The sequence below is a fragment of the Oryzias latipes genome, chromosome 24, assembly GCF_053564925.1.
Source record: "Oryzias latipes strain Hd-rR chromosome 24, Olatipes_Hd-rR_3.1".
In the NCBI taxonomy this organism is placed as follows: Eukaryota; Metazoa; Chordata; class Actinopteri; order Beloniformes; family Adrianichthyidae; genus Oryzias; species Oryzias latipes.
The window spans coordinates 16,354,111-16,370,559 of record NC_136260.1 but is presented as its reverse complement, the minus strand read 5'-3'; the positions used below and the strand labels follow the sequence as shown (position 1 = coordinate 16,370,559).

The window sequence follows — 16,449 nt, the reverse complement described above, 5'->3', positions numbered from 1 at the left end:
ACAGAAAAAGCTGAAGAAGTGGCATAACAAGTTACAAATAGACAGATGACTTTTCCCAAAATTATTATATAGCAATATTTTAAAAGCTGATAAAAAGGTGAAAAATAAATTTTACCTCTTTTTTTTCAATTAGATATTTAATATTTATGATTTTATTATGTTCAGAAACACTAGATTTTCCCAGGAGATGTGAAATCAGGCAGTATAACATAAAACACAAGATAACACTGTTTTTATTTTTATTTTCAGTGCCTTACTTTTTGGCCCAAAACTAATTTTGAGAAAAGTTAATACTACAAAACTTATATTATTAATAATTCTTCAACATGATCAAAGACTTAAGTGGTGAATATATTGAGTGATTGAGCAAGTTAACTTGAGGATGTTAACTTTTCTGAAAGAGTTCATGTTATGACAAAGGCTTGGTGAAATACTTAGTTTTCCTGTTTGCTTGGATGCAAGAACAAGATTCAAGGTCCAAGGGAGGTTTGGCCTCTTCCTGACGGACACTGATATAGGAAGGAATTGAACCACAAACTTCCTTCTACTCCATAACAAACCCCATACCCATCCCAAAAGTCTTTCTTTGCCTTTAAATTTCACAAACTCACTAAAATATCATGCAGGTTTTAAGTCTGTCATGATGAGCTACTTGCATTCTTGCCAACCAACATGCAGAGGAATGTTGAAGAGCTTAAAACTGACATCCCTCGACATCTCCAGCTTAACACTCCATAAATTACATGCTTGTGTTAACAGTATTAAATGGCTTCTGTGAGAAGCTCCCTTATGATCTGCATGCTAATGCCTAGAAATCACAAGATTGGGGAAATTTGAAAATGGCCCAAGCTGTTTTTAAGTGCTTTTTCTTTTCAGCCGATTAATACAATACGTGACATTATTAGGAAAATCAAGGTGCAACAGGAACAAGATTTTTATATAATTTCAACATTCTCTTTTGAGAAATACAGGGTAGGAAGAAACTGCTTTAAAAAAACTAAAAATAGGAACAATTGAACTCATTTTGTTTAAATATGTGCCTCATCAGCTCTTTACTATAATGAAAAGGCAGACTGCTGACCCGTGTCCCCAAGCCTCTCATGGCAGTAATGGGATTTTACACCTGGCAACCGAGAACTCCTCTCAAATCTCAAAACTGCTGTCAAACAACCACTGGGATACAAGAAGTTAAAGAGCAGGAGGAAGAGAAGGGAGCATCATCACCCTCATGGGGGCATTGACGTGGCTGGGGAGCAAGAGCCAAGGACGTGGCTCATGAGGTGTCAGACTGAGCCTTGAGAGCGTGAGGAGACTTCTCAGCATGCAAAGATCTGTCCCACCAAATCTCAACCTATTTTTAGGGATCAGACTTAAAATGAGTGAGGAAAACTGGTTTTAAGAGCAGACAGAAACTGTTTTTTGTTTTTCCTACCTTCCAGCTCCTCATCGGGCCACCATCCCAGCTCACACGCCTTGCAGGTAAATTCATCCTGCACATACTCATTGTCCTTGCATGTGGTGCAAATCCAGCAGCAGCTCACCTCACCCTTCCTTATCACCTGCAAGTACAAGAGCATCAAAGAAGCAAGGGTCAAAGACATCTTCACATCTTGCTACGGCACTGATCCACGCAAAAGACAAGAGGCACAGCACAATCAAGGCTGACTAAATAAGTAATGAGCACCGGGGGGATATCAAAGATGAGAGTGCCTTTGTGCACCCCCCCCCCCCCCCCCCCCATAATGTCTTGAGCTGCAGACAGTGTGTGGAAACCAAGGCCAACTGCTTTCACATTCTCCTCCCGCAGAAGCTCCTACCAGCATTTTGATATGCAAAGCAGCCTGATAAGTGGAGCAGGAAACAAAGCAGATAAAGAGAGGAGAATAAATTCCAGGAAAGAGGATGGATGCGCCCTCCTTCAGGGCAGCTGTACAGCAGCACATTACAACGGGCCAAAGAGGAACCAAATTGAGGGATTTTTCTTCACAATGTTGGAAAGACTATGTCAATGTGGTTCTGATCCAAACAGAGTTAACATAACAAAAGAACGTATAAGAAGTAGTTTTTGTTTTAACCTAAAATATATTTTACATTTGTTTTCTGGTTTTAGTGGATGAGTTGTTATCCTGTCTAAAAAAGAGATTTTTAGCAAGTAAATGTCAAGTGGTTCCAAAAACATTCAATACAACTCAAAACTCCAGAAATGAAAAATGTAATTAATGTCCACAAATGTAACAACAGCAGAAGGCTTACATCAATCATTTCTATAGTTAAAAATAACACGAATTCTTTTAAAAACTACAGGTCTAAACTGTTTGAACATTACTACAAAATGTTCTCTCCATTCGTCTCAAATTTGCAAGAAAGTTTTAGGCTATTTGAGCACCCAGCAAATGAGGAATCATTGGAGCAAACTAAAATATCAATTAAAACAATACAACCCCTAAAGAAAGAATAATGGAAGACCTCCCACACATTGCAATGTTTACTGCAAAAAGCTTTGATTACAGCATGTCAGCCCATCTCACTTCCATTCATATTAGGGTGCTCTCCTGCTGGTTTATATATGCCTGTCACCCAATTTGATTTCTTAAATGGTGGCATAATAATGCATAATAGAAGAAAGGCTATTTTATAGCTCAAAATTACTGGCAGGCATATGGAGGAAGCAGGAATTTTTTAGCTTTTTGCTGCATACACACTAGGCCAAGCAGTGCTTGAAGCTGTGCAAATCTCGTGAATCTTGCTCCAGGCTTTTTCTTTCACAGCTCTATTCCGACATATTAAAGACTTGGTGACCTATAATTCCGGCTAAGCACAAACTGCAATTATTGTTTTCTCCTCTATGATAGATTTTCAAACGGTTGGCACTTCTGTGAATCAAAAGGGACGCCATCTATTTTTCACTACCCAATCCAAGTCCCTGATTGGTCAACGGTCGACCTAGGTAACGTGCAATGTGCATTAGACGGTCAGGCATTTTGTACGTACGTATCTTGAATAGCTACACTTTGCACAAGAGAGGTTTTAAATTAAGCATGAAATGCACATTTAAGCACATTTACACTCTTTTCATTGAAAGTGAATGCACGTTGATGAGGGCGATGTGAACTTAGCCTAGAGGAGGATGTGAGGGCACTCGAAGCCTTTGCCATACATCAATGTCCTGACCCAAAACACAACAGAAAAGCTCAGAAACAAAAGAACAAATGTGCTGCCAGAACCAGTCCAGAATCAGTGGATATGGATCACATCATCCAGGTAAAAGGGATGCTGGGTCTTTGTTACTGAAGTTGACTTCATCAGTCATGGAGTGTAAACCCAGTTTATTGCTCCATTGATTTAAAACCCAACATTACATAACCTCTGTCCGAGTGTCAACTTTTCATTAGTGAATTTAAAAAAAGAGAAAGATGGGGAGTGGTCACATGACCCATTTAAGGCTCTGCAATCCTTGCCGTCTATAAACCTAAACTTCAGTGAAAATAGGAAGAAGGGCAAGTCAAACAAGCCCTAATGTTTTTTGTTTCTTTTCCAACTTGACTTTGAACCTTCGTACAGTAAAAAGATTTGATGTTTTTAAGGTTCAATTTGCCATAAAAAATATACAACAGCTGCTACGATGGTTTCCACCAGTCTGCTTTCAAGTGGTAGGAGTGTGGCCTTCCAACCAGCTCCCTCCTGATTGGCGAGAATGTTTGGGAAATACAAATGCCTCCAAATACGTCTTTGCTCTCAAATATAGAAGTTAAAGAATTGTCCCATGGTTTTACCATAGAAATTCAGTTGCAATATTTAAAAAGAGTTTCAAGTGAATCAGTAATTGGCCAATCCCTCTTTATTTTGTTCCTTCTTTTGACTTATGAAAAATGACTAGAAAACCTACCTTTATCTGTCCTTTCGAGCAGGGTTCACTGCACACTGAGCGAACCATATCACTGCTGTTTATCCACAGCTTACTGTCATCGATGCTCAGGATGCCCTCATGCCAGGAACCCACTTTCAGGTAGTCATAGCGATCCTCACCCTCACTCTGCAGATTCATAATATCATACCTGGACGTACAGAAAGAGAAAGTGCAATTAGAGAGGATTTCACCCCGTGGGAGCACTTCCTCTGCTTCAAATTCACTTCAAAAGCTCATGCATGAGCCTTTTTTTAGGGCTAGCCAGAATGTGCTGCTCCTAACCTCCAGCTGACAAAGAAATGACATGGCTGTAGTCTTTGACTGTCAAACGCTGTCTGTTGGAGCGAAAACAGATGAAAGTGGGTGCCACAGTGGACCATCCACTGAATCTGTTCCAGTCCAAACTAATTACATCCTATTTGTGTGTGTGTGTGTGTGTGTGTGTGTGTGTGTGGTGTGTGTTGCATGTGTGCTCATGCACATGTGCTAATGAGCAGGAGAAGAAGGGCCACAAGAAAAATTCACAGTTGATGATGTCACGAAAGCTCCATTCTTATTCTTACCTGCCTGGGGTGTCTCCATTCTGATCAAAATAGATCTCCTCCCCAGAGACTCCTCTGAAGGATGTCTTGAGCAGGTAGTCCAGAAGCTTACTACCATCAATAGGATCCATGGCCTCACAAAGGCCCGGTTGGCCCGGGCACAGCTCCTTGTGCATGTCGTGAAGGCCGTGAGCCATGGCATAGATGGCATTGATGACAAAGCCCATCTTGCTATCCTGTATATAGTTTTCCTGCAGACTCTCATTTCCTGTTGAAAAATAAAAATGTGTTTCAGGGAAATAGTGGATGGAATTCAGAAAGAGATATGGATTTTTGAGTTAAGGGAGAGGAAATTAAAACGTGAGAGTGAAAGCAAAGGAACTATGATGAAATTAAAATCAGACATTGAGTAAAGTCCTTTTTTTTAAATATTGGCATAAATGTGTAGGTACGATTCCCAAAAGGTTGAAAAGAAAATAGCAGTGAAGTAAATCCAGAATATATTGCAAGTGCAGGCACACTCAGTGCTTTTAAATTACACAATGCAGGGTAAAAAGCCACAAACATCATGTCATTCTTTTCCCAATTTTCTGAGGTTGTCGTGAACTTAGCATGCCAAGCTGTTTTTTCAGGTGTTTGTGTGCTGCTGTGAGCCATTCTTCAGTGCACTTTGCAGACATTTAGACCAGAGCATCACCACAAAATTTGGCTGACGCAACCGCCCCTGCAGCTGAGGGCTTTGACACGGCTCAACGTCACACGGTGTCAACTTTTTAAAGAAAGCATCAGTCAAACTCTTCTCCGCTCGAAAGAATCAAGACAAAGTGCAGGTGGTAAAGAAGATAGAATTGCCTGAAGAGCGATTGGAAACACTTACCACCCTGAAGATCTTTGAATTTTAATTGGTTTGTAAAATTGTGGTAAAGAAAAGCAGAAAGGAGCGGTGACTGCATTGTTATTGCGTAACTCTATCAGATTTTTTGTTGGGTTTTAGCATGCAGTTATTGAGCTGTAGTGTGTAAACTGACTGCAGAAATGGTTCATTTTGTTGATGCAAAGACAATTTACCGTAATCACCTTTTGGGAGAAATTGGAGAGAATTTTTAAAAGAAGGGGAAAAGAAGAGAAAACACGCAAGTTTTGTTGTTTCTTCTGTTGAAATATAACCTCATTGTCACAACAAAAGAAAAGGAATTTATCCTTTTTTGCTCCTTACCAGAGCAGACATTTTCGTAATTCTTGTTTTCTTGTGGATGGTGGGCCAGGCGACACTGGAAACGATGCTGCCAGAACTCTGCAAACCAGGGGTTTCTGGTATTGGTGTCCAGACGCAGCTTCAGGTAGTAGTCATTAAAGGACTTGACCACCGCCGACTGCAGCTTCATGGTGATTCCTCCTTCTGCCTCCAGCTCATAGCCCTCCACGACTTCGTAACGATCCGCCCAGCCGTCACTGCAAGAAAAAAGAACAGTCAGTGCAAAAGGCTTGCACCTTCACCAACAACATGTTTCCATTGAGTGCATGTTTGAATTGACTGTTTTGATGGGTTTTGCTGAACCCATTACAAATAATTGTTTGCTTTGATGCATTTAAAGTAAGGATAGGCACCAAAAATAAAGCATCATGAGTTCAAAATGTGAAGATATTTGCCAGAGAACTGATTAAAGTTTGTAGTTTCCATCAGAAAACCCAAACCTTCATTGGTTTGAAGAAATGGATTTTCCTAAACATTTCATTGCTTTTTGTAAATTTGATGTGGTTTTTCTCTTGCTATAAACTTTAGACATAAGTATAGACAAAGAGTCTGATGTGATCAAAATGTGTGATTGTGCAAAAAGATTCGGTGTACTTCTTTCACGATTTGAAAGTTGTGTGGATAAACACAACCCTTAGTGTATGAATATTTATTTAGCAGTCCTGCATGCAACGATGTCACCTTAACTTAGTGTTGACACATCAGAATGATATAAAAAATAAATAACAATAATTAAAAAAAGAAAAAAACTTAATGAGGGGTGGCAAAATTTCAGGGGTTGTCTGGAGGTTTTCCCATTTGTTCTGCTTCCCACACCACGTTCTTTTTAATGCGAGATCCAAGCCGATCCCTAGTAATACCTGCGCTATTGACAGCTACACTCCAATTAGGTCCAAACCACCATGGAACCAATTACTACACACACCCAGGATGCTGTGAGTGATGAACAAGGCTTTGTACCCGTCAGAGGCCGAGCGGGTCTCTGACCTTTATGTCCACAATTACTGCCAGAAAGGAAAAAGGACTGATCCAGGCATGTCAAAATATACCGGAGAGGCTTTTGAATGTGGAAGAGTAAAAACAAAAAATAAACAAAAAAAACTTCTGAAAGATACACAAAAGTTGCTTCACTTAAACTGATGCAGAATTTCAAAACTGACAGCCATCAAACTATATTTAGATTTATTTTTTCGATATTTACTTTTTAACTTTTAAAAAGTAAAACACTAAAAGATCCAAATTGCAAACCCATTTATCTCCTAAGTGTTTAGTCGTTTGCGACAGACTGGCGACTTGTCCAGGGTGCCAGGGTGGGGATAGGCTCCAGCAGCCCTGTGACCCCGATAGAAGATGCATGAATTAATATTTAGTCCTGTAACACTATCCTGACTATTTTCGGAGCTCTACTTAAGTCTGATTTCATGCTGACGTTTAACATTTAATTTCATAAATGTTTCAATTCATTTTCTGTGATTCAAATTTACTTAAACTTAAAAAGAAACCAACAACAAAAGAGAAATGGAATGTCCAAATTGTTTATTTTAACCCAGTGAACCCAGACTTGTTTTTTGTTTCCTCTTTTGGGTGCAACATTTCAAAGTCTTCACTCCAAGACATGGATGCAGCTGTTCTAATATTTGGGTAGATATGGAAAAGATGGCCGAAGCGCAACAAATACACTGTAGTGTGTCTCTGGTGTCATTCTGATGTGAAAAGCATGAACAGTCTCAAAAAAGCAGCTCAAAAGGGAACTTATCTCCTTCAAATCACTCTTTTTTCAACAACTTCTGATGTATTTACTCATAAATACAAAATTTTTGATTGGAAATGAGTCTCATATGATCTCCTGATCACAGCTTAACCCACATACTTAAGTTTTTATCAAGTTTTTCTTTTTGCTCCCTGAAACTTCTTTTACTTTAAAATGTATCCTTGAATGGAGGGATGAAATCTTTCAGCCAATCCTCCCATCCTAATCTGTCAGCAGTTATTTTACTATCCGTTAGTGCTGACAGAATTCGATTCTTCGCTTGTTTACCAAAGTAAATCATTTCTTCTTTAGCATGGGAACACCTGATTTAAAAATGTTGGGATTTTTTTCTCATTTTCCAAGGAATTTTTAAACCAGAGGCATGCAAACTTTCTTCTTGAACTTTGAATATTATAAATGTTTTACAAAATCTAAACAAAATAGATTTGCAAGTAACTCTTTTGCTGCCGCGTTACAAAAGCCTGCTGTCTATAAATCTAAAATGAAAATTAAACTGCATACATTTTTCCATTTTCCTGATTGAGTTAGGAATTAGAAGCACGTGAACCTCATTGGGCCTGGTCACATTTCCTCCATTCCCTTCAACTGAATAACGCCTCTGTTCCGCACAACCAACACAGAAGCATCTTTTGAAAATATGAGCATATATATGCAGAATGGACACCATGGACAGACTTACGAGTGTTTTAATGAAATCTTTTCAGCATATTTGAGTGTCTTTGGGGCAAGAAAAATAAACAAAGGCACATGGTTCTTGCATGAAGACAGAGAAAAAAATGCCACTCAACTCTCTCTTATGAATAATGCAGAAAACACCTAAAACGTGTTTGATTTCATCTCACAGTGCCGTGTAGGATGAAGTTAAATGGCGGTTGTTCTTCTCGCGGTGCTCTCTTAGGATTGTGTCATCTGACAGGATTCCAGACAGCTCATCAAAGCACATGGGCACACGAGGAACAGAATCGGATTTCATGTCAACTCAATATTCCACGCCTTCACACCACCATGGAAGGGTCGCTATTTCGTAACCTGACTTGGATCAACCAGAGAAACAGCTGTTCAGGCGGATGAAAAAGTGTGTTGGGTGTGTGTCTGTGCATCAACAGCAAGGGAACAGAAAGTCAAAATATGAAAGAGGAGGTGCCTGGAGGTTTAGTTAAATCCAGTGGGATCTGTAGTACAAGCATTTATTTTTTAACCTTTTCTGATCAAACTTTCCCCACAACATGTTAATTTGGGAACATGCATGAACGAACAAAACAATAAAAAGCCCATGAGATCATTTTAAAATCTTGTTTTTAAAATTACTATTATACATTGAATCATGCCTTTTCAAAGAGCAAAGCCTTAATAAGAAACATGACAAAACAAAAGCGCTATGTTGAGAGGATCAAGTGTGTGATTACGCTGGATGTAATTAAGTTAAACGTAAACAGCTGTGAAAGAGAAACTTCTCCTTTTTGCTCATTCTTTAAAAATTCTTTACAAATATATAAAAACTTAAAGCAAGGAGAAAAACAAAAAAGAGGAGTTTAAGACATGATGGATGAGTATTTGCTGTGAGGCAGGTCCATACACGGTGGAGGGAGAATAATGGTTTGGTCTGCTATTAATCAATACCGACAGACCATTAAAGTCTGCAAAAGAGTTTCTGAAAGATATTTTCTTCTGTTTTTAGAAAAGAGTCAAGAAAAAGACTTCTTGTTCAGCTGAACTGAAACTAAACTAAGTTGAATGCCATTTCTAGAAATGTGGACAGTTTTTTACACAACCTGTGAGCGAGAGGGGAACAAATCACCTTGAATAGCCCGCAGAGGGCTGCTAAGAACATGACTGCAGTTAGATAAAAGAACTTGTGGACATTGGGAGCTTATGGCCGCACTAATCAACATTAATTTGATTTCATGTGCTGGATCAGAGACTCTCACATTCTATGAGTCAGACCTCTGACTTGTGATCCTTGAACGCATGCTTGAGGAAACCGGAGGAAAAGAAATGAAACACAAACCAGGTCTAAGGAATATGTTCTTTTTAGATTCTTTCACTCAAATGAAAAAGCGTAATCAGTCCTTTTGTCATTGGATTACTGTTTTGCTCAGAGATTCAAAGTGCAACAGCCCTTAGGCTTTACAAGAGTTTTTTTTTCAGCTTCTTGATTTTTGGTACTTTGTGGCGATCAGTTTGAACTGATTCTCCCAGTAAACATGTTTCCTTGGACTCACGTGTTCACTGGTCCGTTCTGTGAAAGACACTGGTTGGAGGTCTCTAAAGAGCAGCTAAAAATGGGGATGAAATCACAAAGGTGATCACACTAGTGGTGTCCTCCTTTCATGGCATGAATCCAACATTGATGTAAGTTGTAGATCTTTACTTCAAAATAAATACCCATAAACACTTGTTTTCTCTTGACTTGAAGTTTTTACGAATTCACTGAGAATGTTATATTATTACTATTTTTTCTTACAACATTTGTCTTTTACAGATTTGACAATAAAAGTTAAATTAATTCAATGAAAGGTTAATAATTAGGATGGGTGTGCATTTTATTATTGTCAACCACCATTGATAAAATTGAGTGTGTAGATTCCATTTTACCTTTAATTTGAAAATTCTTCAATTTAATTGTGTTTTTTTTCTAATTTACTTAGTCTTTGCTTGGGATAACTGCAAATACTAACATTCGCATATCAATATAATTAGTCTCAAATTCTGAATATTATTTGTGGAATTTAAAGCAAAAAATATATTTAAAGAACGACTGGATTTTCACTTGAACCACATCTGCATATTGTACTGATTTGTTAATGTGCAGATTTCCTCTTATTTATCGTGATGTTTTTTTCTTTTTCTTTTTTTTGGCTTGGAACAGATGAAAACAATCTTGTAAAGATAGCTTGTTGGTTTCATAGCAGAAGAAGTGTGAGGTGCGGCGTACTGTAAACCCTGGGTGGGATGGCTAGTCTTTGAAAGCCTATCCAGGTTGCTCTTATTTATTTATCGTGCCCCAGTTTGAGCTGGGACATCTCTTCATTATCAGGGAGCACTGCTGGGGAGGAGATGAGTCTACTTTACAACTAAAAGATGTCAATTCAATACCCCATGGCAAGGCCTCTGCCTTCAAACTGTTGCATTATCATTTTACATTTTACAAAAATAATGACTGGGACTTTTTTGACCAGATTATAGACACCAAACTTGAAGCAATTATTCCAGCACCTCATCCAATGCTTTGTCATCACAAAGACATAGATACATAGAAGATTTTCAAAATAAAGTTATTATACCTCCGCCAAATTTTTCCATGTAAAGCTTAGATTTAAAATCTCACTCCGATCATCTTTTGAACCAGGGTAAAAGTGTTCCCAGTGGTCTTTAAATTATATCTATGCCGGTTTTATTAAACATAAAAAACCTGTGTTGTGTTCTAGAATATAGTTTCTGCAGAGTGGCAGGGGTGGGACCGTTGGTATGGAAGCAACCCCGGTTCCCCTTCCCTACCCGTTGCTGAGAACTCGGATGAGGGAGCTTGTGGCCCACGAAGCATATTTTCTAGTTCACATTAACGCCCTTTTCAAACAGCCTTTTCTTGTTTGCTCCTGATTCACAATAATCTCAATAAAGAAATACTCAGAAATTGAATTTTGATCATAATTTTCTTTATATATGTCCTCCATCATTAGAAAAATGTCATAAGAACATGTAAAAAGACAACAAAAAAACAATTTTCATTGGAGTGAGTCTTTAAAACGATCTTATTCAGGTTTAAAGTCTAGGTTCCCACTTGATAAAAAAAACCTTCCTTCCTTCCTTCATTAACAAAACTTTAGGGAAGAAGTATAACCATGACAACAGCAATTTATGTGACATAGAAAAGAAATTTAGTGCACTTAAAACATAAAGAAATGGCACAATTTAAGTTACAACTTTTATTCTGAAATAAAATCCTTATTTATTTTAGTTGAAGTTAAACCAATTTTCTATTTTATATTAGTGTAGTTTTGAGGTTGGGGCCAAAACGATTCACTGCTATTTAAACTGTGAAATGTGTTGCATCAGAATGGCTCAAAGCCCATGAGGTCATGCTTCTGTAACCTCTTTAATCCAAGGAACTAGTTGACAGCCAAAAATGGTTCATTAGGAGGTGATACTGAACCAAAAATAGGCATTTTATGGAAATAAAAAAGGGTTTTAACAATGGACACCAAAAATATGTCTATCAAAATGGGAGGAGTCTTTAAAAAATATTAAAGCATGGAACTTATGGTGCTCTGGTGGAAAGGAGGCCCTTTTTTAGCTCCTCGTGTCCAACAGCAACATGGTTTCTGAACGTCCATCAACAGTTTGTTCTCGTCTGAAGACAACAGTCTCTGCTGCTGCTGAATTGACATGATTTTTTTCAGGATTTCAACCATGTTCTCCAAAAAGGAACTATTGTGCTGTGTTGTGTTTAGCCCTGTTGAAAAAGTACATAACAGATCTGCAGTGAGCCGATCACACCAACTCTGTCATCAGGTCAAACAATATCTCCATGGAGACTGAGGTGTTAGCAGCACAAAAGCCTTTTATATCCGCAGCAGAGAAATCTATTCTGTTTTTGTTTTTTTGCTTAAAAGATAAAATAATGGAAAATAAAAGAATATTTTTCCTTTTTTATAATCATTTTAAAAACTAAGGCAGGATATGATGCAGATTTATAAAATACATCCAAAAAGAAGAAAAAAAGACACTGTGTATATTGACAGTTGTTAAAGGGGAATGAGGTCTAATAGATAAAGTAATCATACTAACTGAATACTACTGACCTTATTGTTAAACCAATATGTACAACTCCTTAACCCAGTCAATTAGGCATGTATACTTTTTTTCTTCCGCCCAGCTAATTTTCTAAAACATAAAATATTCTAAAATGTTCTCATCTCTTTTTATGCCAAATCTTGTACTATTTCGCAATTACAGAACCCCTTTGGGAACTTTATTTCCCCTTTTTCTTCTTATTGTTCTTCTAATTGTTTAATAAGTCACTGGGTTTTACATTATTATTTTCATTTTTGTGTTCTAGTCTCTGAAGCAAACACGGAAGGACTTCTGTTTAGGCAGGTAAACATGACTAAAGCTGACTAATCTATTTGGAAAAAATGAAGGAAATGAAAGGATGTGACTTTTCTGCACACCAACATATTTTGAAAGAAGTTTCAGTGACATCATTTATTCCTTTCTGCACCTTTTTTGTTTACTTCTTTAACTGTATCCAATTGTTTTTAATTCAAAGGAAGCTAAAATCTAAGTGAAGTGGGATGCGCAAGAGCAAAGATATTACTCCTAAAATTCCACATTGGTTTTCTGTCTTAATGTGTGTGAAAAATAACCTATAAACAAAAGAAAACTGTACATTCAGAACATTTATTTCATCTATTAAGAAACCAATTTTAATCTCGGATGCCAAAAGCATCTTTGGCATCTTTTTCACTAGTGCTGCCAGAAATGAAAAAAAAAAACTGTCTCTCTTTGCACTTGCTGTATTTACTGAACATCTCACACCACGAAGTAAACAGGCAGAAATCCACATCCTGTGTTCTCCTTCTTCCTGAAATGGAGAGCAGTCCACAGCATCTGAGATGACAGAAAGAAGCAGCCCTAACATTTCATTTATTCAACCCTCCTAACAGAGAATAAACCAGTGCACCCAAACTCAGGACGATCAGACCCCCTGCTCTCTTTAAACCTTAATGCAGCGTGAAAAGATACACACACCGTCTCTTAATTACCCATTATCAAAGAAGCAGAACTTCTACACTGCTTGATCAATGTCCTTTTTGTCAAGAATAACTAGCAACAAGAGTAAGCTACTCAAACTGGACCCAAACCAGAAGCCAGAAACATAAGCCCGGGAGAGAAATGAGCATTACATGAGCAAAGGCAGCTTATGCAAATGACTTTCAGTAATACCGGCATTCAAGGAGTATTAGAGGGACCGAGAGAACGAATGCTGCTAATTGCAAGAGAGCAAGCAGGCGGGCAATTGAGTAGGTGGATTCACAGCAAGCAACTATTCAGAAACTTGCAACGGGAGAACAGACAGAGGGAAAGATGAAAAAAATGCTCCGTATAGGAAATGGGTATCTGGGTGAAAAGGCTGCAAAAACGGGAGCTGAGCAGATGGGCTCGAAAAACCATAGTAGTTTCTTTGTTTAACTCTGTGGGTAGAAATTATTCAGGATTCAGAGCTCCCTTTTAACAGTTTAAGCTGCAAAAACCATTAGAGGTGTTGGCCCCAGGGAAATCACACACACACACGGAGATACTTTAAAGATGCAGTCCTCACATCATCAGCTCACTTTCAAGATGCCTTTTTCCCCATTCACAAAAAATAAAACAAAAATGAACGAATTATTATTATTTTTGAATCTAAAAATGCATCCAACGGAGTCAGCCTGCTTTCGGAGAATACCATCTTTTATTTCTGAAGGCTGGAGCTGTGGTTTATCAATACATAGAGTTTGAGCTTCAGTTTGTAACTGAGTGAGCTTTAATTCACAGCAGAAATGTCAGAGTTCATGTTTTTAGACATGACCAATCAATCATTGAGAAAAAGGACTATTAAAATACACGTCTGCTGTTAAAATGGTCCCATCTATCCAATGGGAAGACATTTGGATTTTAATGAATTTCGAGTTAATTTAGCTTGAAACTCAAATTAATTTGAAATGTTTCCACAATTTTGTCAATAAAAACATTTCTTTATTTACAAGCAAATTAGATTTGTAGATTATTTGAATTCATTTTCCTGAAATAAGATCTTTCGTAACCACTAGAAGTCAGACAAAAAAAGTCAAAATTCAGACTTAAAATAGAAATTGAGAAGAAAATGAAAAAGTTCAAAACTCAGTTATTACACATTTAACCCTTGTGCTATCTTAGATGACCCCACCCTTACTTTGATGTGTTCCCCCTACCCTGACAAAGGTGGATAAAGGTGAAAAGATTTCATGTAATCCATGAACACCAGTGAGGTTCACAAATCATTGGGGAAAAAAAAGTTCAGTGCACTGTCTAGTGGGTCTAGATGACCCAACTCCCAATATTTAAGTGTCTAGGATAGCACAAGGGTTACGTCAATGTTTGACTTTTTTTAAAAGATGAAAATGAGAAACATGAAAAAAAATATATATATTAATTTGGAGATTTTGGATGAATTTGAAATTCCAGATTTACAGAATAGAATATAATAAAGTAGGACTTTATTGATCCCACAAAAGGAAAATTACCTTAAAACATTTTAAAGATTACTTTTAAAACCTGAAATAGTAGGATCGGTATTTTCTAACAAAATAAAAACTGTTTCATTTTGATGTCACACCATTTCCAGATTAGTCATACTTTGGAGAAAGAAATTCAAACTTATCAAAGTTGTAACGTTTTTTTCAAGTTTTATACATAATTTAATCCAAAATTTGTTTTTAATCGTTTTATTTATTTACATTTATTTTAGGTTTCAATGTCCCTTAAAACCTGTCATAAAAACAAGTAATATTATAATAACAATTACTATTGCCTTAAACATAAAACAAATCCTGCATGCTTCATGCATTTACACACTAAGCATTTGTGCTCTGCAGTTACAGTTCTCAGATATGCTGTTTGTAGGATAACTGCTTGATGCTTACATTGTTTTCTGTTATTTGCAATAGTACAATACATAAGAGCATGTATCTCCTCCAAAAGCAGCAAAAGGTTTAGAGTCTAGAAATGGGCTGGCAGAGTCTCTGCTCAATTTTGACCAGTGCTGCCCAGAGCTGAAAAATATCATCTCTCTCTCATGTCTGCACAATTTCACTGCTGAATGGAGCAAATAGCCATTAGTATGCATGCGGCTGGCCCACACAGAAGGAATGTAGCCAGGCGAAGAACTGTCAATCAGTTTGTCATTGAGTGTTTGCAGCATTGGCGTTTAACTTTCCAGATTGTTGCAAGACCTACATTTTGGCCAAAACATCATTAAGCTTAAACTTAAATATGAGTGAGAAAGAAAACTATCCTCAAACCAAAGCACAGAATCAGAAAGCAATTATTCCCTTCTGGAGCATTAATGTCCAAAAGATAAGAAACAATTATTACATTTTCTCCCAGGTAAATGAGAAAAAAATCCTTTTTCGAGCTATTATAAGTGATACGATTACAATTAAAATTATAATAACCAGTAAAAGCTGCTGTAGGGTGCAAACTTATTTATTTATATTGGCTTTCATGTAACTTATTTGTATTAATATATTTTTTATTGGTTAAATTATGATCAGATCCTAGTAGTTACTCAGGTTGGGCATATTTCAAACAGACTGACAAACCTGCAAAATGATACATTTAGTGTTCATCTTATTTGGAATCACACAGAATTTGTTTTATTGCACAAATAAAAGAGAAATTATAGCGTTTGCATAAAGATTGACTTACTTCCTGGCTCTCAAAAAAGAAATCAAGAACAGTTTGAAACAGTTCAGGTTTGGGATCATCCTTGGTGACAGAAAGATTTAGGGGGAAAAAATTGGTTTATGATTAAAATCTCATTAATGCAGAAATTAAATTTTACATCTGATGTAAAAAGTGGAGAATTCCAGTGAAAATTTGAGAAACTTTGCCAATAAAGTTCTAGTTTACTTGTGAACTGTGAAACCTAGTGAGCTACAACTCTAAATGTCAAACCACCTTTAAGTCAAATGAAGGAAAATTTCAAGGCAAATTTTAGTCTGGGATTTATCTACATGTGATTTCAATCAAAATGAAGCAAGTTGTGTATTTTTCTTCATTTCTGATCTTAAGTTAAAGTCCCACTCTATTCATCTTTTGATCTATTTCAAAAGAATTCCCATGGCCTTTTCTATGATTATGCAGTTTTTAGCAAAAATCAAAATGATTGTCGTTTTCCAGGACATAGTTTCTGCAGAGCGGCAGGAGTTCATTAGAAATCAGCCTCTGAGTT

General features: G+C 37.2%; 1 protein-coding gene across 5 annotated transcripts in view; it reads right to left on the bottom strand.

Moving 5' to 3' along the window:
• The window catches only part of grm1a (glutamate receptor, metabotropic 1a), a 37,117-nt gene that overhangs the window by 6,831 nt on the left and 13,837 nt on the right, over positions 1 to 16,449 (bottom strand). For all 5 annotated transcript variants that reach the window (XM_004083597.5, XM_020714526.3, XM_020714524.2 and 2 more), the window contains exons 4-7: positions 5,666 to 5,901; positions 4,471 to 4,717; positions 3,887 to 4,055; positions 1,433 to 1,559 (exon numbers count right to left, since the gene is read on the bottom strand). In XM_004083597.5, coding sequence (XP_004083645.2) covers positions 1,433 to 1,559; positions 3,887 to 4,055; positions 4,471 to 4,717; positions 5,666 to 5,901 — 779 coding nt within the window. The remainder of the gene's footprint in view (positions 1 to 1,432; positions 1,560 to 3,886; positions 4,056 to 4,470; positions 4,718 to 5,665; positions 5,902 to 16,449) is intronic.